This window comes from Eleutherodactylus coqui, chromosome 3, assembly GCF_035609145.1.
Source record: "Eleutherodactylus coqui strain aEleCoq1 chromosome 3, aEleCoq1.hap1, whole genome shotgun sequence".
Classification (NCBI taxonomy): Eukaryota; Metazoa; Chordata; class Amphibia; order Anura; family Eleutherodactylidae; genus Eleutherodactylus; species Eleutherodactylus coqui.
The window spans coordinates 198,925,254-198,950,862 of NC_089839.1; the positions used below are offsets into that span (position 1 = coordinate 198,925,254).

Below are 25,609 nucleotides of genomic sequence, written 5' to 3' on the forward strand. Positions count from 1 at the left end.
CTATATGTTACTGATGTAACCTGTTGCACGCCCATTGTGTGTCTGTACAATAAAAGGCCCTGTCTGGCTGTTTCTGGGCAGAGAGCCATTTTTAACATGAGATTCATACCTTGTGTTTGACTTGGTCAGTGTGCGCATACTGCTTCCACACAATTAGGAAAGCGACAAAATACCCCAAAGCCTGCTGGAGAAAACCGTAATCCAGCACACAGCACTGAATGGTTTACTGTCTGGACTATGTCTGGAAATGTATCTTTTGTTTGTTATATGACCTTGTCCCATAAATGTGTTTTCAAGGTGTATGATTGAGGGAGAAGGAGTGAAGTTCTGAGTCTGGAGAGAGCTCTGAGTTGTTTTGTGGAGTTCTTTGGTGGTTGTTGGAGTTCTGGTCTGCAAGAGAGGGAAGTCTGGCTGCATGCAGATACTTTCAACCTGCATGTGGTGAAGATGAAAAAGGCTGAGATTTGGCCTTTTCCCTGGGACTAATATCCCCAGGAGTTCCACTGAATGACTGAAATGAGTCCGCCATGCAGAGTTAAAGTCTTCAGGAGTGAGTGAGTGAGTGACCGTTAGAGAGTTTGTGCCTTTCTAAGGAGTATTTTTCCAGGAGCGGTGCTGCACAGATAACATGGACTGTGGGCGCGGTGTCATCCTGAGTTTGCCTCCCTGTCCTTACCACTCACCGGCAGCTGTATCAGAAGCTTGGTGCTGGGCTCTTGTGCCAGGGGGATTGTATGCTCGGATAACAGCCTGGTACTTATTGTAACACCAGGTACCGAAGAAACCTCAGATTTCCAGTGCTTAACCCCTTTGCAAGTCACGGTCAGTGTGATTGCGGCATCTAAACGTCTGACAGAGGGAGGGGGCTCCCTCTGTCACTTATCGGACCCCTGTGATGTGAACGTGAGGTCCTGATGGGTTGGTGAATACAGCCTCTGGGTCTGCCAGCTGCCAGGTGGCCTATGAAGTTCAGTCTCTTGGCTGAGCTTTATACTGTGTTTCTCCGATAATAAAAAATATAAGACCTCCCCCCAAAATAAGCCATAGCTAAGCTACATGAAAAAAAACTGTGTATCGGTCCCTTGCATTGGGCTGTGGTGCTGCTGCAGGCTTCTGTGTACTCCTGAACGCCGACAGAGCATTCGCTTTCTGGTAGTGGTGCTTGAGTACCCCGCCTTCAGCAAACGATTGCTCTGATTGGTTGATCGAGCGCCATGTCAGCCAATCAGAAGCAGCACTCAATTAACCAATCACAGCCATTCAATTATGTCATTGAATGGTTATTCGAGTGCTGGCTCTGACTGGCTGACGCGGTGTTCGATGAACCAATCAGAGCAATGGTTTGCTGGAGGCGGGGTATTCATGCCCCGCCACCAGGAAGAGAATGTTCTGTCGGCGTTCAGGAGTACACAGAGGCCTGCTACAGTTCAGCGCGAGGGACCCAAATGCTGTCTACTAGGTGAGTATTATAAGCCTTCCCCCAAAATTAAGACACTGTGCCTCTTTTGGGGCAAAAATTATATAAGACGGTGTCTTTTTTTCAGGAAAACACGGTAGCTTTCTAATACACTACTATACTGATGTATTGCAGCTTATTAGAAAAATTTATAAAAGATGCTGATAATTAAGTTCCCTTACGATCCACAGTTCAGTCAGCCCATAGACAATCATTAGGCATCCGCAGGTAATTGAATACCTGAAAATGTCATTTTTCCGATTTGCGGATTGCATGAGCTCGAAAAAAAATCGCAGCATGCTCCATTTTCTGCGGATTCCCACAGCGCTCAGCCAATCACAGTCAGCGCTCACCTGTCAATCATTGATGGCTGGGTGCTGCCCCTGATTGGTTATGGCGCTCAGTCAATCAGGGCAGCGCTTTCTGGAGGTGGGGATTTTTCAATCCCTGGCCTCCAGAAGACAGACAGATGGCTCTTCTAGATGAGTTAATTTTTTTTAAACTTATTTTTACAGCTAGAGAGGATTTTCAGGAAAGGGCTTATATTTCAAGCCCTGCCCCGAAAATCATTGCTGCGGTGCTTGGCTGCAACCCATTGCTTTCAATGGGGCTGCAGCAGCGCTAGCCCCATTGAAAGCAATGGATAGCATTGCGGACCTCTATCACAGCTACGGCAGAGGATTCCTTCCTCCCCACCAGCCCCACTAAAAACAACGGGCGATAATGCTGCTTTTTCTTAGCGCTGTGAGTATGCAGTGAAAGCATCACAAATGAGAATAAAACCATTGGAAATCATTGGTTTCATTTTCATGCGTTTTCACTCACTCTCGCAACGCAAAATAGCCTATCACCTGTGTGAAGCTGGCCTGAGTTGTATGAAATCATGTGGGCTGCAGCTGTCATTCAATACCTACAAATCACTCAGTAGTGCTACAAGACCTTTCAGTGTAGCTGTAGGACCCATTCGGACATTTGCAAGCCATATGCTGTCCGTCTACACAGTCCCATAATAGGCAATGAGGATCTTAAAACAACTGATTCTTCACATGGACCGCACACATCCGTGCTAATTCAACCTTCTAATTGAGGGTGACAGCTAAGGACAGTTCTGATAATCATGCAAATCCTTTATGTAAAAAATGTGTCTTGGCATTCCCTTAGTTTGTTTTTGCTAAAAAATGAAAATCGAGATTAAAATCAAAAATTGTCCTTAAGTTTGAAAAAAATGAAATTGTCATTAGTGTGGGGATATGCGTGTTAGGATTACAAAAAATGTTTCAGCCCCAATCAGGAGCTGTTATCAAGCCTCTATATGCATCTTAACTCCCGTGCCTAACGAAACACCGCAGCCCAGCGGGAGGGACCGGGACCCACGAAAATAAGACACTGTGCCTCTTTTGGGGCAAAAATTAATATAAGACAGTGTCTTATTTTTGGGGAAACACGGTATTAGACTGCCTGGTTTACTCTCACCTTATAAGCTTTTTATCAGAACACTCTTCTTGACCCCTTACAGTCCAGCTTCTGCCCTTGATGCTTGACTGAAACCGTCCTGACTAAAGTGTCAAACAACCTCCTGATGGCCAAACGAGGAGTGACTACTTCCTACTGATCCTCCTCAATCTCTCCACAGCATTTGAAACTGTTGATTAAAAACTCCTCCTCAATATGCTTTGCTCCATCAGCCTAAAGGACACTGCTCTCTCTTGGTTCTCCTCCTACCTATCTAACCACTCCTTCAGTGTCTGCTTTGCTGGCTCCACCTCCCCTCCACTTCCCCTTGCTGTTGGGGTCGCCCAGCGCTCAGTTATACACCTCCTCCCGTGACATCACAGCAACATTCCTTCAAAATGCCAACACTGTCTGTCTACTGTCTCTAACACTATGTCCTCTCTCTTTTTAAAACTGAACCTCTCAAAAACTAACCTACTGCACCCATTTCAGGGAAGTCAGAAACTAGATTTTTCTATGATACCTTGACGGGAAACAACAAACTGACAAAAAAAAAACATACGATAAGTTGGGAAAAAGAACTAGGGATTGTCTTTCCTATCGAGGCATGGCAAAAGTCTTGGAGGTTAGCAGGAAGATCTACTAAAGGTTTGGGTATTCTAGAAGTGCAAATGAAAATAAACATGAGATGGTACTTTACCCCAACACTGTTAGCTAGCAGATTTAAAAATGGAGATGCTTTGTTTTGGAGAAATTGTGGTCAGAGGGGCTCTCTCTCACACATATTTTGGACATGTCCGAAACTAAAAGAATATTGGATGAATATCCTAAATTTGTTAGATGACATGCTACGGATCCGAATTAGGAGAGAAGCAAAAATAATTATGTTGTTGGTGGAATTAGATAGCTATCCACCAAATTGCAGATACCTGATAGGACATGCTCTAATGACAGCAAAGACAATTATTGCTAAATACTGGAGAGGGCCCATCGTCCCAACATTTGGAGAGTTCAAGGACCGTATGGCAGAGCAGTGTGTATTTGAAAAATGGCTAGCGTTCAGAAATAATACATTGAAAAAATATGGGGAGTCTTGGGATGTCTGGAGAAAATTCTTAAAGTCTTGACATGAGAAAAATATGTGATGCCAAATTTGTATTTTTTTTCTTTTTTTTTCTTTACTGGTTGAGTTGGTTACTGTTTGAAATCTGTCTGAACCGCTGACAAGTCAATGAGATTGCCTCTTTCTATCATTACTATTTTGACAAAGATAAATATACCGATTTGTTTGTTAAATGCTATACCGAAAAAAAAGGGGGAATATATTAATAAGATAACTGTACCCATTAGAACATTGTTAAACAAAATTTGTTGTGTATGATCTGTACTACATATGCGGAAATGTTATGTATGTCTATTATATCCTCAATTTAAAAAAACCTAATGTTTAAAAAAAAACAAAAAACTAACCTACTGGTGTTTCTGCTCTCTGCTAACCAACCTCCTCCTGGCATCTCCACGTCAGTGTGTGGCACAACCACAACTCCCAGCACGCCTGCTGTCTCTGGGTCATTTTCGACTCTGATCTCTCCTTTACCCCGTATATCTAATCTCTCACCCGAACGTATCACCTGCACCTCAAGAACATCACAAGAATCCACTCCTGTCTCATCATGGACACTTTAAAAATGCTCACTGTTGCCCTCGTCCATTCCTGGCTTCATTATTGCAACTCGTTGCTTATCGGCCTCCCCTGCACCTGACTCTCCCCACTCCAATCCATCCTGAGTGTGGCAGCAAGGCTCATCTTCCTTTACAGCCGCTTCTTGTACGCCTCTGCCCTGTGCCAGTCACTGCACTGGCTACCCATCAAATACAGAATACAATTCAAACTCACTACCTTCATCCAGAAAACTCTACATAGCACCGCGCCGCCCTTTATTGCTCCCCTCATCTCAATCCACCACCCAGCCTGCGTCCTCTGCTCCACTAATGAAATCAGATTAAGTGCCCCTTTAATTCGAACCTCTCATTCCCACCTCCAGGACTTCTTCAAAGCAGCACCAGTCCTCTGGAACGCTCTGCCCCAAACTATCCGGGGAATTCCTGACACATAAAACTTCTGGCGTGCTCTAAAAACGCACCTCTTCAGGTAGGCATACCACATTCCCTAAATGAAACCCTTCTTTACTCCACCTAATAACATGCTTCGTGTCCTATTGACTGCAATCCCTGCAGTAATACCGATTCAACCACCACACGGCTTAAGTTTGACCATCATCTATGTGTATAGCATCCCTCACTCTCCACCTCACCATACCGAGCCCTTCACCTTCTGTATCACCCCATTATCTGTAGTATGTAAGCTCGTTGGAGTGGGACCCTTACCCCAACTGTTTCCATCGATCGCTTACTTCATGTAACAGTGTTTTTTGTATGTTTGTTTCTTGTATTTGTTCTCCCCTGTTTGCACATTATATAAATGATAACAGATGTACCTACCTGCTCTAATTTCCTCAGTGAGCCTCGTTATCAAGGACCCCGTCTTCGCCCAGAATACATGTACTTCAAGACCCTCTTGGAGAGTTATGAAGGAGCCGTCAGGAACACTTTACACATGCGGAGGAAAATCGAGGAAATGGGATGGGATGAAAATGGACGGGAGGTTAAATATATTTCCAGGTTATTTATCCATATCTATGTATATATGATGTTAAAGGGATGGCTGATGCAGTAATTAAAAGGGAATATGTAGATTTCCATTGTAATTATTAAGCAGAGAGTACTCCAATCTAATCAAGTACCGAGCTTCGTAGGCTACAGTCAGTGGAGTTTGGCCCACTGCCAGCAATGAAGTGACCTTGCTGGGTCTACAGATTGTTGGGTCAAGCAAGGCGAGATGTGAAGATTTTGAGTTTCATATCAGATGCAGAAGACAGAAAGTATCTACCATGTCTGACCTTCTGATTCTAGTATAAAATTTTGGCAACTTCTTCATGGGAATTTTCCCCTTGATTATGTTCAAACTTGCTGCATTTTTCACACTTTGCATTGAAAAACTGCAAACCTTTCCACAACACATTTGTTTGAACTTTTTTTACATAAGGTTCATGCCCAGTGGATCAGAAGATCCCTCTTATATAGACAGTGAGCAAGTTCTCACTTGTAAACAGGCAGTCGTTCATCTTTGAGTGACTGCCTGATCACAGTGAATGGAGGTAAGAAATCTATGGTGCGCTCAACCTCCATTCATTGAACGACTATCACTCCAGTGTGAATGCACAAAAGCGATAGTCATACTGACAACTGTCAGGCGCTTAAGCTCCCAGCAGTTGTCCCATCTAAAAGTACCCTTAGACTTGTGGTTGTCACCAGGGGCGTAACTATAGGGGATGCAGGGGATGCGGTTGCACCCGGGCCCAGGAGCCTTAAGGGGCCCATAAGGCCTCTCTTCTCCACATAGGGAGCCCAGTACTATGAATAAAGCATTATAGTTGGGGGCCCTGTTACAGATTTTGCATTGGGGCCCAGAAGATTCAAGTTACGCCTCTGGTTGCCACGTTTTTTTAACCCAACAACAGTAGCCAATGAATAAACTCACAGCTGGCTGTTACCATTCTTATATTATAGCACTATGCTCTAAGAATCCAAAGCCTCTTGAATTGTGTGAAAACTGATGATGGCCCCATAATGAGGCACCAGCCACAGACATCTCCCATATTGCAGGCGTGGCAGTGGAGGACACTTGGCCATAGCAACCTAATCATTATTTAAAGGCAACTATCATTGCTGGAAAAAAATTATTACCAGCACCGACCTTCAGATATATTTAGTGGCTAGACCAGTGGTTTACTAGCTGGGTGCCAACCCTACTTAGGCTGGCTTCACACGGGCAAGAAAATTGTGCAAGATTTGTGCGTTGATAGACGCTTAAATCTCACACAAATGTGAACCGCTTTTTTTTAATGCCATCATACCCATGAGTGATTTTTTCCCCCCACATTGCATTGTTATGTGATGCTGGAAACAAATTGCGACATGTACTATCTTGTGCGTGCTCTTGCATCGCACCGCCCATTATTTTCAATGGAACCAGCGGCAGCAGCGCACCATTTGCAATGCAAGGTTTCCCATTGAAAACAATTGGAGAAACTCTGCAAACAGCCGCGGGGAGGGGGGGGGGGGGGGAGTGCCCTTCACCCCCATAGTGATGCGAGGCTGTTTTGACATGCAAACACCTCACATCCTCTGGAAAATCATATGGATGGCGAGCGTGATATAGGAGCGGGATTCTCTCCATTATGAAGTTAGCCTAAGACTGCGTTGTCCATATACAGTAGTGTGTAGAAGTTGCAGGTCAGGAAGTGTCAGTGTAGTGAGGAAGGCTTGTGCGCCCCATAGGCTGAGGGGTCTAGTCTCAGCTATGTCACTGAGTCCCAGATGTAGGTTCCCTAATAATCAGGCTCTTGAAAGGCCGAACTTTATACCCTTATCTTATTAATCCAAGTAATGCCAAAAAAATAGAGAAAAGCCAACAATTTGTCAATAGTAATAGAAGTGTTTTTGTAAACCGCAAAGCTGCTTAGGGCAAATTAGATGCATTTTTGCTATGCTCTGTATCTGCAGGAACATATCTGCGGGGTTTAGGGACCACAGCCACCTTTGATCCTATCACCCAGGAATTTATAATAGATACTCCACAGATACCAGCAACAAAGTGGTGGCCAGGAGGGTGTAAGTCATTTCTTTTTTTTGCACTCCAGTTCTTGATGTCTGACACTAACTTGGTTTCTACTTGCTTGCATATTCTCAGTAGATAAGGGATTTCTGTGACCGGACCCTCTCAGGTGTCGTTTGTCCTTTTTGGTTAATATTTTGGGTTGTCTGGGGTTCTTTGTTTAGGCATGGTACATCCCTCTTTCCTCCACCTTGTGACCACGTAATTCCCATTTGAGCTGGTGTCTGGGTGGTAGTGGAATTGTCACAAACCAGTAGTCCACTAATATGACAATCAAGAATGACACCACGTGTAAACTCTGTAAGTTCCTTAGATTGAAGCATGTTCAGCAAAACAAACTATGGCTGACATAAGACACAATCCAAATACTTTTGGCAAAATAGCATAGATAAGAGAGCTGTTGGCCGAATACTCATTTGGCCTACAGGTGTCTCTTGTGGCTCCCACATACGTACGCATGCCAAAATCAGACAATTGTACAAGGTTTTTTTCAGCAAGCAGAATGGGAAAAACCATTCCTAAGCAACATCCCTGGCAATGGCTTATCTCCTGGGAGCCAACGGCCGGGCATATTGAAATCCAACAAGCTCAATTCCTTATTACCTGAAGTGCTGATGTTTGGGGACAGGCTGTCCATTAGCATGTAATGCAGATAAAAATCTGCTGTTCCACATCTTCAGACCTCCTCCATATCTTGCATTCCCTGTAAAATAACAAATCTGGAGTTTTTCTTCCTAGAACTTTGTTCTGTTCCTTTGATTCTGTGGGAAAAGTAAGAAGAAATGAAGACAATGGCTGTTACCATTCACTTTGTCAAAGGGGCGTATCCCTACAAAGTGACACTTGTCCAATCAGTGATGAAAGTTGTATATGTGGACACACCCCATTGACAAAAGGAATAGTAACAACCAGTCGACAATTTATTCAGACATGTCCAGGAGGCCTAGCAGAGAATCGCTACAATGTAGAGCTATAAGAAAATATGCTCCAGAATTGTTTTTCCATGGAAAGTGTAATTATTTACTGAAGCAAAAATAATAGTAGTGGTGGTAGGTCCTCTTAAAGGGAACCTGTCACCTTCCTAAAGCACCATAAAGTAACTTATGGTGCTGCTAGGTGAGGTGACAGGAAGCCAGGTCCTGTAAGGTTTTTATATTTAACCATTTCCTGGTTCCCGTCACTAAAGTCTGAGTGGCGGCTGAAAATTTGACTCTTTTCAGAGTCGTGTGGGTGCCCATAGATTTTATAACAGAGCAAGCGCACAGAACTCTAAAAAGCCGGAGTGTAGCCTTCAGCGGCGGGCACCACGGGAACCAGGAAACAAGACCAGTAGAGTATAATAAATACAGCACCGCCCTAACATCACCATAAGTTAGTTTATAGTGCTGAAGGTGGCAGGTTCCCTTTAAAAGTGTAACTTTCTTGTGTAGGGAAATAGTAGTTGTCACAAAGACATGCTGTCGTGGACTACCTCAAGAAGTATAGCTGTATAACTCCATATCAGCACAGTTTTATGAGAGACGGCTTCTGTCCAACCAACCTGATGAGCTTCTATGAGGAGGTAAGTTCTAGACTGGACCCGGGAGTCATTGGATCTTGTGTATCTGGACTTCTCTAAAGAGTTTGATACTGTGCCGCATAAAAGGTTGGTATATAAAGTGAGAATGTTTGGTCTGGGCGAGAATGTGTGTAAGTAAGGGTAGGTAACTGGTCAGTGATAGAGAGCAGAGGCTGGTTATTGATGGTACATTTGGGTCATTGTTGCTAGTGGGGTACCACAGGGGGCAGTATTGGACCCTATTCTTTTCAATAAATGTATTAATGACCTAGTAGAGGATTGCACAGTAAAATAGCAATATTTGCAGATGATACAAAACTATATAAAGGAATTAACACAAGAGAGGATAGAATGTGGTTGCAAATGGATCTGGACAAGGGCAACTAAAGTAATAAACAGAATGGGCAAACTACAATACCCAGCAAGGTCATCAAAATTTGAAGTATTCACTTTAGATAAAAGATGGCTGAGGGGTGACTTAAAATTATGTATAACTGTATCAGGGGACAATACAGAGAGCTCTCTCATCATCTACTTATACCCAGGACTGTGACTGTAACAAGGGGGCGCCCTCTACGTCTAGAGGAAAGAAGTTTTCTGCACCAACATAGAAGGGGGTTCTTTGCCTGAGGACGTGGCAATGGCAAATTCAATAAAGGAGTTTAAGAGGGGCCTGGATGCCTTTTTTGAGTGTTACAACATTATATGTTATAGTCACTAATTACATCAGAAGGGCCGGTGATCCAGCGATTATTTTGATTGCCAAACTTGGAGTTTGGAAGGAATTTTTTTCCCCTTAAATAAGAAAAATTGGCTTTTACCTCATTGATGTTTCTTTGCCTTCCTCTGGATCAACAATGGGAAGGGTGGGGGGTAATGGGGTGAATTAGATGGACACAAGCCATTTTTGGGCCTAGCATACTATGTTACCTAATGGTAGACAGCTAATTACTCCAAAGCAAGACTATATTTTCATCATGCTAGTAATGCGCGCTTAGTGTGCATGCTGGGAAAAGCTTTTCAGGCTTATTCAAAGGCTCCATTCACCCAACGAGAATTAGAAGTATTATTTTGCTCTCCACTGGATGCTTAGTATACCACAAAAAATGTAGTAAACTTCACTAACGCATAGAGAGGTATACAGAAAAAAACAAATACTGTGCTGTATACGTGTTATTTTTACAATAGGACCCTATGGGCAAAATATCCAATATGCAAACTTCTACAGTGGGATACGGTGCAATCCTCCTCCAGAGGGGTACGGCCGTAGTGTGATGAGAGTGCCCTTAGTTGTACACATATACACCAGCTAATACTTTCTGCTTTACACTTGGACAATTGATATAAATGCTGTGATATTACGTTTCTGTTTATAATAAATCAGAATTCATCATGTAACCTCTTTTCAGGAATATCTGTTGGAGACATTGGGCCCAAGATGGCTTTTAAGAACCTTGACAACGGATACCTCCTGATGAGCAATATTCAAATCCCAAAGGAAAACGTGCTAAGCAGATACTCTCAGGTACCCCTGTACATGTGATATATATGAGACAGCATATTTAGAAGACCCCTTTTATAATACAGGGGGTTTAGATACAGTGGCTCAGCTCTAGCATGCCAGATCTATACAGTGATAGTGATTGCAGTGCAGTTACCTCCATTGATCACAAGTGATGTCTTCTTCAATTGGTCTCCTCTGTAGTTCCTTTTCTTCTCTATCTGGGCCTAGACCACCATTAGCATTCATTCCGCCACAACTAGTTTCTGCACACTATTAATCCTTCCAGGGGCCTCACTAAGTAATAGTGCCCCACAGATTAATAGCACCCATTCTGTGGACTCACAAATTAATAATGTGCCCTCTGAGCCCCTCAAATTTATAAAATGCTTTCTGTGTCCCCCTCCCTACTGGCCACAGCAGCAGAACAACTTTATCACTACTGCCAGACATCATTCAACTCCAGAAGTCCGTAGCCCCACACTGCCTACATGTCTTGCTCTAAGTATGGACGGGGAAAAGACTCAGGCTAAACACTGCACGGAGGCATGCATTGTCCAGCAGCAGTGTGACTTAAGGGGGCCGGTATGTCATCGGGTGGCACAGGGGGCCAGGCCATTTATCCCCATACCCCAATCATAAGGGGTCCTACAGTAACTGCGTGGTATGCTGGCATTATTGGTATGCCATTAGTCATGTGGTTCTTTGTATCAGAAATATGGATGAATAATCAACAACAGTTTTATCTGCAACAGGTACAAAGCAAAATGTGAAGTAAATAACAAGTATGTAATTCCATAATCTCAGAGCACACACTTAAAAACAGGAAATTTTTTTTAGCAATGGGTTAAAAATGGGTCCTACTACCTTTATGGGGTGCGGCGTCTGAACCTGAGGCATGCCGTTGCGGAGGAGAACACGGGTATGTTCTCAAGATGGTTATCACAGGTGGCTCTATGCTCTCCCCCTGGCAATGGTGACAAGGGCCTAGCTCGGTCGCATGCAGGTGCAAAAAACAGAACAGGCAAAAAATGTATAAATGATGGTAATCAATTTTAACAGTGTTGTCACGTGATGCCAGTACCTCTTTTCCCATAGAAAGTTACTCGTCAGCAAATAACAGAGTCCACAAAGTTAATCTTCAAAACCAGAGGTAAATGTTTCCTTTACACACGGAATCCAACCTTGATTTTCCAAGAGTACAGCAAGATGACAGTTCAGACACAACACTTTTAGCAGGCTTCCTTTGTACTTATCTTCTTGGTTCCTAGGTGTTTTTAATCCAAGTTATCTGATTAGACGATCCTCAGGGATACTTTCCCGATGCAGTGAGGTCCTCAACACTGCTGTTTCTTTCTCTTGATGTTCAGCTACACTTCTCAGCTGACACTTCTACATGCTTTTGCTTAAAGATTTAGTCCCATTTTTGTATGTCTCAAGGAGTTTGAGAGAAGCCCACGGTTCTGTGGAGGCAGAAGCATACGTCAGCTTCAGCTTCACACTGACACGTCCTCCTCCACCGACTACATCTCGACTTTGTTCTGTCCTTTTCTCTTACTCTGCCTCCTCCTAACTCCTCCCTCCTTGCAAGACTAACTGCAACTCACAGATTAAGGAAGGGGGGAAAGGGTCAACAAAACATAAGACAGCTTATTAGCACACGCATAAGACGCATATACACAAAACAGTTTACGCAAGACAGACATACATCTACACTAAAAACACCCCAACTCTGGGCCCCCACAGCTCCCCCCTACTTAAAAGAAGCCAACCCCGATGTCCTCTGAAAATAGAGCGAATGCAGGTCCGGAGCAGGGATTCACAAGTGTACTACCCCATTACCTTAGACTTCTAGCTACCTAGTAAAATGAGTGTCTACTAACTCCTATGAAGACTAAGCTGAAGACTAGAAACAACTCTAACCTAGACATGATGTCAGCATGGCAGAACAACAATGAACTTCCCCCTCCAGCTAACCCGGTAACCCTTCCTGGTTTGATTTCCCAGGATCCCACTTCCAGTGTCAGACGTTATCTATGACAGCACGTATTGAAATGAGGACTGGCCAGTCTTTTTTTTTCTTTTCTTGTGCTGAACCGAGATACCGGGATACTTCAGCATTCGCTATGGGGCCCATACATTGTTCTTCTCCCCAAAGCCCAAAACATTATTCCACACTGGCTCTAACACTAAGACAGAAAAGGGTGCAAAATTTTATCTTTACATGAAATTAAATTTCTAGAGTCCCAGCAAAGAACAAGTGAAATATATATTTCTATACTAGGATTATTTATTTCTTATTAGTTTAAGAAGAAAAAAAATCCCTTCTCTACCTAAACGTTTTGTAGCAGTGCCAACCAAAAAGAAACAAAATGTCCACAAGTTCTCTTTCCTTTTTAGTACTCTACTCCTTGAGGTCTCCATGGCAGTGTAGGCTCCTCCACTTTTGAGTCAGTAGAAAGTCCAGTGAGAGTCTGGTTACTTCCCCATGACCCTATTTCTAGAACACACAGACGGCCCAGGACTCCACCAACCTCCACCGACTGCATCTCGACTCTCTTCTCTCCCTCTCCCCCTCCCCTGCTTTCCTCTAACTCCTCCCTCCTTGCAAGACTAACTACAACTCACAGATTAAGGAGGGGAATGGGGCGACAAGACATAAGACAGTTTATTAGCACGTGCATAAGACACATGTACACAAAACAGTTTATGCAAGACAGACATACACCTACCCCAATTCTGGGCCACTACATGGGGCATAAAGGGATCACTATTACCTTATGGGTCAAAAAAGGGAGCACTATTACATTATGGGGGCACAAAGGAACACTTTTACTTTGTAGGGGAACTATTACATTATAAGCACACAAGGAGGAATTATTGCTTTATGGTTGCACTGTTACATTATGGGGGACACAAAGGTGGCGATATTACCTACTAGTATACAATGGTGTCACCAATACCTTATGGGGGTACTATTAGCTTTGTTGGGGCGAAAGGGAGGTACTATTGCTATGTAGATGTCATTGAGAGGAGCAGGAGGAGCAGCAGGATGGTTAGAGGGTGTAGAAATGAATTACAGCTAGAAAAAAATTGCCATGGCAGTCTTGGGCCCAAATAGAGAAGAAAGGCAAAAGTGAACACCACTAGTCAGAGGAATATGAGTCACTGGAGGTAACTGCACAGTACTCACTATGACTGTATAGAACTGGTATCTATTATTTTGTGACCACATTATTTAGATGTGTGCTAGTGTTGATACACTGTATCTAAGCCCACCATGTTATAAAGACTTATGTAAATGCTCCCCGCTGTCTCCAAGCTGAAAATCTGCCACAGGGCCAATGAGCCTTTAACTACACCAGCCAGGATAATGTCTGTGTACCTCTTTTGACATTTCTTGACTGCATTGACGTCCACTCCAGTCCCTTTGTGTTGATGAGCCTCAGTCTATGTAGCACCATTATGGATTTTCTGTGGGTGCCTCCCACTACTCATTGCCTAGCCCACGAAGCTGCTCATTCAGCCTCCTCCAGAATCATGTGTTCACTCAGGTAATGGGCGCGTTACCTGATCTTTTTTCCTCAGCATTCTTGAGTCCCGATGATGCGCTCGACCACGTTAGGTCCTCTTGACTCAGAAGGACCAGGGTTACCAAACGCATCATTGCTGAGCTACCAGTAGCTCAGCTTTCTGATTGACAAAGGAAGAACTATATGTTTATAGGCTGACTTGGTTCTACTATAGGAGGGCATATTTTAGCACAGAGTTGAACACATCTGCCAGCGTTAACAAGATTGTAAGTGACGTTAAGACTGATAAGGGGAATTTCCGGCGCAGACGATGTGACACCAGCCCACGTGGTGTATGTGCTGTTCCAGATCTTGCATTATTGATGAATGTGGCACACTGTACAACAGGGGGAGTATATGATAATCTAATGTGTGATATTTTCATAAATACAGTATATTTGATGTTGATTTCCTCCTTGGTACAAGGTTCTTCCTGATGGCTTCTATGCTAAAAGGAGATCTGACAAGATAACCTATTTCTCCATGATTGCTGTGAGAGTCAGCATGCTCCGTGATGAGGTACTGGAGGCACTGATGAAGGCCTGCACCATCTCTGTCCCATACTCGGCTGTGAGACGACAATCAGAGTTAAAACCGGGGTATGTTTGCCAATGTTGGCTTACCATATAGACCTCAAAGAACCTTTGTGCTTCAGAATAAGTTTTAGTTGATCTTTTGTGTCATTATGAAATGGCTGAATAGAACTTTAAAAACAAATTTGACACCTACTTTTGTAAGATTAGAAGATACGAGTGACAACTAATATGGCTTCCATAATACCTACAATAATGTTTGTCACCCACCTTCCTCAAAGACCTAAAATGTACCTACTTATGAAAGAGAAGTACAGCATACATTGATCAGCTATAACACTAAAACCACTGACAGTGAATAACATTGATGATCACCTGACAATGGCCACTGTGAACAGCTGAGAAATGCATTTGGAAAGCATTCAGACCCTTTCACCATTATTACATTTTGTTATGTTGTTGCCTTGCGCAAAGTAAAAGACACCCCCTGTCTATATAAGGTCTCACAGCTCATGATGCATATCAGAGCCAATACGAGGCTCTGATATGCATCGTATAAGCCATGAGTAGAAAATAACTGCTTGTAGAACTCAGAGACAGGATTGTGTGGACACAGGTCTGGAGAAGGCCACTAAAAAAAAATCTGCACTGAACGTTCCAAATAGCACAGCGGCTGCCATAATTCTTAAATGGAAAACGTTTGGAACAACCAGGACTCTTCTTAGAGCTGCCAATTCACCAAACTAAGTAATCGGGGGAGAAGGGTCCTGGTAAGAGGTGATCAAGAATCCTATGCTCACTTTGGCTGAGCTCCAAAGATCCGATGTGCAAATGGGGAAAACTTCCAGAAGGTCAACCATCACTGCAGCACTCCACCAATCTGGGCTTTATGGCAGAGTAGACAGAAAGAAATCTCTCCTCATTAAAAGACAAATGAAAGCCACCTGGAGTTTACCAAAAAGCATCTGAAGGACTCTTGGACTGTGAGAAACAAGATTCCCTGGTCTGATGAAACCAAGATGGAATTTTTTTCCTCAATTCTAAGGGTTCCCACCCACCGGTGTTTTTTTCTCCACTGTGCTACGAGAGTAAGTGAAAACTCTCACAGAGCAGTGCGAGAGACAGTCTTTTTAATGGGGCCAGTGGCAGCAGCGCTAGCCCCATTGAAAAGATATGGAGAATGTCGCGGACTTCTGCCACAGCTGTGACAGCTGTGACAGCTGCGGCAGAAGTCCACGGCATGCTATCCCAATGCTTTCAATGGGATCGGCACTGCTGCCGATCCCATTGAAAGCAGTGGTTTCTGACAAGCCCTGCAGAATGATTATCGGAGAAGGGCTTGAAATATAAGCCCTTCCCCGATAATCATAAAAAAGTGGTTAAAAAAATAATAATAAAGTTACTCACCTCTCCTGCTGTCAGCCGCGTCCTCCGGATGGCTCCCCGGCACTGCTACTGAACTCTTTCAGCAGACGGGGATTTAAAAATCCCCGCCTCCTGAAAGGGCTGTGCAGATTGGCTGAGGGCTTCAGCCAATAGCAGCTACTGCTTAGATATTGGCGGAGCGCTCAGCCAATGGCAGATAGCTCTTAGCTATTCATTCATGAATAGAATGTCCCAGAATGTCACAGAATGTCCAAAATGGCAGGCCCAGTGGGGTGTTCCCAGTATGTAATGCCTAGTACCTATCAAAAATGGTCTAAAGAAGGACAGCTAATGAATCTCCAACAGGATCATGAATGGCAAAGGCCTCCTGATGCAGGTTGCGAGTGAAGGCTTGCCTATATAGTCTGATCTACAGAGCAGCTACTGTAGGTAAAATTGCTGAAAAATATTGGGTCTGATAGAAAGGTGTCAGAGAACACAGGACATTGCAGCTTGCTGTTTATTGGCTGTGCAGCCATAGGTTTATTTATTTATAAATCTAGAGGAAGGAGGGCTGTACCCGGGAGCTTTGGGATACTAGTTTCTGAAAATGTATTTATCGTGGAGAATGAAAGATGAAGATGAAATTAGCGGGCATGACCAGAATATATGCAAAAGGTATCCCTCTTGTCCACAGCCTCTCCAACATAGGGCGTCTGGAATGAAGCGTCTATTTCTTACTCGTAAGGGTGTAAAATACCATCTTGTTAAAACTATTAAGTGAGTTTCTAATATTTTAGCACAATTAGTAGCTTGTTTTGCTTGTCTGAAAGAGAACAAGCATCTTTCTATTGGAACAGTTATTCTCAGATCCTTTTCCCTATTTAGGAGGTGACATTTTTTACCCGGTCTCAAGTCTCCTACTATGTTGTCATAGAAAAACTTGGTTTTTGAATTATTTAATTATTATTATTATTAAATTTAAATACCGGATTTTGTTTTTCCATATTGTTTATCTCTATATATTTTATTTAGCATTTATTCGTTCTTTTTATCATATTCAATTCATTCCAGTCTATTTCATCACATGACCAGCTCTAGCTGCAATGAATTTCATGGGTCTTTCAAAGAATATTTAATTTCATGTAAAAATTGGACGAATTTAAAAAATATATATGAAATCTGTCTTTGTATTCATTCCTGCTGGGAATCTGGTGCTCAGTGTTAGAATCCAATAGGCTTCTCTATTAGGGACCATCTCTTTACTTATTCTGCACTTTCTGGGACTATTAACCTTTTCAATGCCAAAAAAAATGCCAAACTCTCCATGTTACCTGAGTGTACCTCCAAGAAATGTCCGGCCGCTCCTGAGCCACTCGGGTTGGAATTTTTCATCTGTCTCCCATGTTTTGCAATGCGTGTCCTGATCTTTCTCGTAATGCATCCCACATAGTATATCCCACACGTAGTACATGTAATGACAAATACTATATTTTCACAACTACAGTTTATGAAGCTATTAATTTTAGACTCTTTATCCCTTCACTATTGGTAAATCTCTCCTTTCTCAAACCCAAATGCCACACACTGCAACAAGAGTTCCCACATCTAAACAAACCCTTAAATGTCAACCAGTGAGATGTTTTCTATATTTGATACATATAACCTGGGTGATAGAATGTTACCTACATTTTGATTTCTCTTCGCCACAAACATTGATTATCATTTATAATCTCATCTTGTTTTAAGATTAGCAAGAACCTATATAAAAAAAGCTTTTTTGATGTTATAAAATCACGGTTGAATGTAGGCTGTTGGGAACACTGAGCCCTTTCTCTTTTTCCAAGACAGAATTCCTTTCTTATTCTCCAGTAGTTTTTCCCTTTCCATCATATCTACTTTTTTACCAGTTCTGTTAAAGATAGATTATTTGTATCCTCGGTCTTGCAACCTACGGTATATTTCTTTTTTTTTTTCTGCGTCATAACTTACTGGGTCACTACAAAGTCTTTTTGCCCTTATAAATTCCCTTGTGGGTATCACTTTAAGGGCGACTTCAGGGGTGGGGGCGGAGCTAAGTTCCAGGTCTCAGCTCTGCCTGCGTCTTGCCCCCTCCCATTGCAAATAGCGTCAAGAGGCAGAGAAGGGGCGTGAGCTCAGTGCACTGCTCCCGGCTCTTCTAGCCTCCTTCCCCTGCAGAGAGGGACACCGTATATCAGCCGGGCATGAAAACCTGGCCGATATACCGTAGTCTGAATAAGCCCTTACTGTGTTATTAGGATGCCCACTAGTGGCATGTAGAATCGTGTTACCAGACGTTGGTTTTCTATATAATTCCATTTCAATTCTCCCTGTTTCATTATTACCTTTCAACATCAGATCTAAGAATGGAACCATCATTTTATAATTCCATGTAATTTAAGGTATGCACTGTGTACAGTGTTTCCATATTTTTGTCCAACCCCTTGGATATTGCAAATGTGAATCTTCATATCCAAGCTACAGGGGGTACAGAGTTTGCACTTGGACTTGGAGACATGAGGGGAACCAAATGATCCCTTTATGCCACATGAGACCACTGTCATAAATGACATAGCTGGGAGCCTTGTCACAGATTTTGCATTGGGGCTTAAGAAGCTTCACAGTAGGCATGTAGGGTGACCAGATTTTCTCAGGGTCAAAGGGGTGTGATCAGGGGCGTGGCTTATCACAACGTATGATTTTTTTCTTTTTTTTTTACCTCCTTTGTTGTAAAAAGTACAAAGCCATTTAAAAAAAGATGGGGAGCAAATTCTGCAGCATTTCTTCATGCAAAAGGCAGTCAAAATCTAGAAATTAGCCTCGTACTTGCAGCTGATTTTTCACTATGCGGCACTCCCCCTTATCTGCTCCCAAGGCTTCCAGTGTTAGCACTCCCTGGAAGTTAGGGGAGTAGTGGAAGAGGATCCCAGATGCACACACTGCCATCAGTGTTTGTATCTGGCAGCGGTGCCAGTCAGTGATTACCAGCTGTGTAGCTGCAGCACCCTGGCTGCTAATCACTTTAATGGGGATCCCACGTCTTGAAATGGTGACCCCATGTCCCGACCCTGGGAAAGCTGGACAAAAGGTCACAAAGCGGGACTGTCTGACCTAAATGAAGATGTATGGTCTCCTTATATAAGGGCTTAAACAGATGAGTGTGATACGTGGAGAATGGAACCCATTGATTTCAATGGGCTTTTTACCCCCTTTCTTTTCTTTTTTTGCTCCTGTTTTTCTGTGGGTGCAAAATAATAGGACCTGCCTTATCTTGTGCATGTTTGCGAACCAAAAAGCCCCACAGAGGTCTATGGGAGGTGTGGAAGCACGCATATCTGCCCGCACGGAAATGCACTTAGTGCAGCGCATACCTGCAATCACAGCCACCATGTTAGGCAATGTATCCTTTTATATCAGGTGCGGTGATTCCTCCGGCTTGTGTGAACGAGTGGTGCCTGCGCAAATACGCTCCATTTCTGAACAGGCGCAAGTGTTAAATACACTCATTCACTGTGCAGAAGTGAGCATATTACGCTACACGCTCTTCTTTCGAGGTCCAAAACCTGGAGATATCTTGTACACAACCTCTCCTTCTCCCAGACTTCAGATTGGACTCACAAACTTGTCTAATATAGTAGTCTTTATTGGCTCAATCTAAATAAAGTCTTATAATGCCGTATGCACATTACTGTGCCAATTTACAGACCCCAACAGTAATTCTCACCACCACTGCTTGTTTATAAGACCCTCCTAACATTTCTATATGACCCCTTTCTAACATTTCATACCTCACTATAAACCCCCATTGTGGATGAATCCCTCTGTGACCTCCATAGAAGCATCTCCACTCGCTACACCCAGATCTGCGCTGGCGAGGGCGCTGCCCATTGTAACCTATGGAAATACACATCATGTATCTGGATGATGAACACTTATTGAATAGAGCAGAAAATGACCCTCACAGGCATTATTATCCCTCTCAGTAGTACAATTTATGGGTTATTTCTCCACCCTGTTCATTTAAATTTCCACACAACTACAAGTTTTCTAAAACTCCAGAAGTTCTGATGAACTACGGGCACCGCTGCCAACCCTGAAATGAAGTGCCATCCCTACCCCATCTATTAATAATGTGGCACTAGAAGAACCAGCTATGAATTTCCCTGTTTCATTGGGCACTAGACCATCACTCATGGTGCCCACATCACTGTGTATATGGCAGAGCAGGGTACTGGCAAGCAAAGTACTGGCAGCTTCCCTGACCTTTGACCTTCACTCGGCCAACTGCCATTTCCTTTCAACTGACGACGGCAGTGGTTGGATTGAAGAGTACAAGACTGTGAATAATGGCGTCCAATGGACACAGAGGAGTTGGAGAAAAGAGAAAGAGAGAAGATGACAGCGTGAGTGGACTCACGGAAATAAAGAAGAGGAGGAGCAGAGAGGATGAGCCTAAGGATGAGGGGCCAAGACCGGGCACCAGCCAGGACCTCGTACCACCACACCACAGCTTTGATATCAGTCGCTTCACCGCCCTACAGATCTTGGGCAGAGGAAGCTTCAGCAAGGTAAGTTCCAGAACTTTGTATTTTCGGGTTGGGGCGCAGCGAGGGCTCCTTCACACGGGGGGATTTTACATTAGTATTTTTAAGCCAAAATGTAAATCTTCCCATTCTACTTCCTTTGGACTTTCCATTTTTGCCTCACAAAATACTGATGAAAGACTCTGATGTGTGAACGACGGTCACCCATAATCGCTGCTTTAACCCCTTAAGGATACGGCCAATTTTGGGCATAAGAACGCAATGATTTGGGGGGACTTTTATCTCCACTTTTCAAAAGCCATAACTTTTTATTGTTCTGTCGACATGGCCGCTTGAGGGGTTGTTTTTTGCAAAGCGAACTGTAGTTTTCATTGGTGCCATTTTTGGGTAAATATACTATATTGTACAACTTTAGAAATGTTTTTTGATAGCAGGGAGAGAAAACCCATCAATTCTGTCATTGCTCGTTTTATGTGTTTTTTACAGCGCTAATCATGCAGCATAAATAACATGATACATTTTCTCTGCAGGTCGGTACGATTACAATTATACCAAAATTCTTATGATTGTTTTGGGTTTTTCTACTTTTCCACAGTAAAAACTCTTTTTTGGAAATTTGTTTCCCACATCGCTGCATTGAAAGTCCTATAACTTTTTTATTTTTCTGTGGACGGAGCTCTGTGAGGTTTTTTTTGTGTGACAAGCTGTAGTCTTTATTGGTACCATTTTGGGGTACATACGGCTTTTTTGATCACTTTTATTGTGATTTTTGGGAGGCAAAATGTTGAAAATAAGCATTATGCCTCTGTTTTGTAGTTTTTTTTTATTGTTTTTTGCTGTGCAGGATAAATAATGTGTTCAAATTAATTGTACGGGTTGTTACAGATATGATGATACCAAATATGTGGGGTTTTACGTTTTTTTAAATTTATACAAATAAGGTAAAGAACACAAAAAAGAGGGTTTTTTTTGTTTTACATGATGTTAGTTTTTCACATTATTTTTATATTTTCTTTTTTACACTTTTTATATCCCTGTAGGGGTCTTGTACTATAGCAGCTATGATAATAAAGCCTTGCAGGACTTGTTTGTATTTCCCATGCCGTCGTTTAGCAATGACCCATATATCCGCAGCTCATATGGTGACCCTAGGTTACCGATCTGGCATCTTCTCTTTCGCTGCCAATGTCCCCGGTGGCACATCCGCAGTACATGGAACACTGCGCCATCGCTAGGGCAATGACGCGGCCTTCTCTGCTGCGAATGTACCGCCCGGAGCATGCGCAGTTGAGAGGATGCCACACTGTCGCTATGGCGATGACACGGCTCCTGTGGCCATTCCGCAATGATGATTGCGGAATGGCTTGCATGATGGATGACTTTTTTCATTAACTTCAATGGAAGCCGGCCGTGCGTAGCCTGCAGCAAATCGCAGAAAGCTGTGATTTCTTTCCTGCGAAAATCGCAATTAATTTCCTCTCATGGGCAGGAAATCGCGTTTTGCCATAACATGCTATGGGCTGGATTTGCTGTGAAATCCGTAGGTGGAATCCCGCTCTGGATTTCGCAATGTAAGTCGGCCCGCTGCAGGAGGCCTTATGCTCACGGAAAAAACTGTATTGTGTAAATTGATTTATGGTGCGGATTGTAACTCTGCTTCATGTCAACTTATGTTGTTTCAGCATGATTTTCATCTCTTTTCATGTAGATGCTGCTATGTGTGGAACTAGCCTTAGGCTACCTACATATAACCAAGCGCGATATCGGAATGTGAAACGTGGCCCAATATCATGCTCGCTAATGTGCGATTTACCCATTTTTTCTTTAAAAACACACAAATCTTGCACAATTTGAAAGCGGCCTATTGATAAATCCCTCATGCAATAAATGTATATGATTTTCCCCTCTGGTCGCTGTCAGTGATTATTTCCTATTTGTTTTCTTGAGGTGGTCCTGGCATCATTCCCCGAAAGAAACACTTTCATGGCCATCAAGGTTGTCAACAAAACAAGGAGCGAACCACACATCTTAATGAGAGAGCAGCGGATACTACTGAAGGCCCAAGACTGCCCTTTCATCTGTCACCTGTATGCCGCACAGCAGTCTGCAGACCGAGTCTACTTTATCACAGAGTATCTGCTTGGAGGAAGCCTAGGAGCGCTGATCAAAATGTGCGGCAGCTTGGACATCAACCATGTGAGGTGAGTAAATGACTAACCAGGGGTTGGGGGGACTGAGGGTGACATGACAAATATAGAAGAGTGGAGGGCATACAGGCTGCCTCTTCTCTTCTGGTGGTGACGGACACTTTGATGGTGACATGATGTCAGCGGACTGATTTCATGTCATTGATACTACACTCTTCTCTCAGATTCTACACAGCGGAGATAGCATGCGGCCTTCAGTTCCTGCATCAACGCAGCATCGTCCATCGGTAAGCAGAACTTTTCCACATTTCTCTTTTTCCTTGCAATGGGTTCCAGACTTTCCCAGAATCCTCAATTAGGACTTTTTTCTGTGGTACATACCTAAGACCTCTGTATCAATGAACAGATTAACATGTCTCTTTTTTTCATTGCAGTGACATAAAGCCAGACAACATCATGCTGGACAGATCTGGACACATCCGCCTGATTGACCTGGGGCTGGCCCAAGACGGTGTCACCTCGTCTAACAAGATCAGTGGAGTGACGGGCACACTTCAATTCATGGCCCCAGAAGTGCTTCTTGAAGAAGACTACGACACAGCAGTCGACTGGTGGAGCCTGGGAATTGTCGTATCCTGGATGGCGGCAGGACAGTCCCCTTTCTATTACGGCTCCATCAGGAGAAAGGTCATCAAAGCCATCACCAGAAAGGAGCCAAAATTCCCACCTTGGCTTGATGCTGATGTGAAGCATCTTCTGGAGAGACTGCTACGTAAGAAGCCTGAGCAGAGGCTGGGTGTCTACAGGAACATCCGAGGTCACCAGTTCTTCGACACCATAGATTGGGAGGTGTTGGAACTTAAAAGAGCACGGCCACCATTCAAACCATTCAGGGAAGTTTTGGAGAATCGGGACCTGCTGTGGCTGGAGGATAAGACACCCATTCACCCGATAGACGGATTCTCGTACACTTCACCAAGTTGGACCCGGTAAGATCTTCCTCCTCTAGGGATAATGTTCTTCATTTTGACCTCTGTGTTCATCATTATTGTTCCTCTTGTGTCAGACAACACAGGTGGTCATATAATAACCCTGCTTCGTGTCACCATGCCTGGTCCGCAGTCCTTTCCCTCCTCAGCTACATTTTTATTTCTTTTCCAATAATTATGTTTCTGCTTCTTCCTAGGATGATGAGAAGAATCCGATTGTGAAGGAAGCCACAACCATCTGGTAAGTTATATCTGTACACCTACACATACCTATCTGTACAACAATACATTCCTATACACAAAGGACACCTACCATTAATACACTGCAACAGAACAGCCGGGCTTCTGCCAAATGATTTGACCTTTTATGCCAGAATCTGGCATAAAATGCCCTGTAATTTTCCCCCTTTGAGTCATTCCCTTCTGAGATTTTGATATATCTGGTTGGCAAGCAATATGGCCTCCATTATGGCTTCCACAATCACAAAACTGCTAATAACTCATAGTAGAGTCACAGTTGCAGAAAATAACTTTTTTTGTATATCAAATATAAATCAGCTCCTGATACAAATCGTCATATTACAGTAGTTCACTTGTTTGTATCCACAACTGGTAAAACTAACAATTTTCTCTCTTATTTCTTATAGACTAAGCCCGCACCAACTGTCTCCTGAACCTGCGACTCTGCTGCTGTAGAAGAGCTCCGCTTACCAACAACATCCTCTCTCCACCATCTGTATCCTGCATGCTAACATCAGCTACCTTGACCTCCTCCGGCTGACTTGAACATCATCCTCTCCTGAAGACCTTCTACACCACCAGGAGCGGCCTGTGCTTGATTTGTAGCTGGCGAGTTCAGGAAAAATAGCCCGAGTGACTATTATCCCTGAACTCCTGGTTACTAGTAAGACCTCGGCACAGGCCGGGTAAGTAGCCTACACCACACCAGATTAAACACAAGTATAAATACAAAGACATACATAGACACGAGTATGCACACACAGATAGGTGTAGTTGTCGGCTTTGATCTTGGGACTTGCTCTGATCGCCATATTTGGGATCAGGAAGGAATTTTTCCAACTTGAGGACAATTGGCTCATACCTCAAGGTGGTTTTTGCCTTCCTCTGGATCAACTCACAGCCTTAAATAGGGTTAGCTTTTATTTATAAGGAAACAGCCACATAAATAATATAATACAAACATAAAAATGAAACACAAACTTTAGCTGACATCACATACACTAGGGAGGTGAGCTGCTGGCGTTTGATTCTGAGATTTATTCTGGTTGCCATATTTGGGATCAGGAAGGAATTTTCCCCCCTTGAAACAGGATGATTGGCTCTTTCCTAAAGGGGGTTTTCGCCTTCCTCTGGATCAACACAGTCTATAAATAGGTTTAGTTCAATACACTTTATATTTCACACTAACAGATGGTAATAGATTTATGAAAAAAATAACACATTTTAAAAAGTCAGATAGATCAGATGTCGGCTTCGATCCTGGGATTTGTTCCGATCGCCATATTTGGGGTCAGGAAGGAATTTTTTCCCTTTATACAAGGATAATTGGCTTTTTCCTTAAAGGGTTTTCGCCTTCCTCTGGATCAACTCAGCCTCCAAATTCCCCATAATAAAATTTATTATCTCCTATAACTAGAAATAAAATGTTCTTTCTCCATAAATCTTTGTGTTTGTGTCTTTATTTCCATTGATTGTCTTACATAATGTTCTTC

The 25,609-nt window shown here is 43.1% G+C and overlaps 1 protein-coding gene and 1 long non-coding RNA gene across 2 annotated transcripts; both read left to right on the plus strand.

Annotated features, from left to right (window-relative positions):
* Positions 1 to 9,108: 9,108 nt before the first annotated feature.
* On the plus strand, positions 9,109 to 22,795 carry LOC136619931 (uncharacterized). The gene is made up of 3 exons (XR_010791089.1): positions 9,109 to 9,207; positions 10,614 to 10,729; positions 22,688 to 22,795. It is a non-coding gene; the product is annotated as an uncharacterized lncRNA (long non-coding RNA).
* A 565-nt stretch (positions 22,796 to 23,360) lies between these two features.
* Positions 23,361 to 24,115, plus strand: LOC136619932 (protein kinase C delta type-like). The gene is made up of 2 exons (XM_066594652.1): positions 23,361 to 23,876; positions 24,074 to 24,115. The coding sequence occupies exons 1-2, from the start codon at positions 23,449 to 23,451 to the stop codon at positions 24,096 to 24,098; spliced, it is 453 nt and encodes a 150-aa protein (XP_066450749.1). The 5' UTR covers positions 23,361 to 23,448; the 3' UTR covers positions 24,099 to 24,115.
* The last annotated feature ends 1,494 nt before the right edge of the window (positions 24,116 to 25,609 follow it).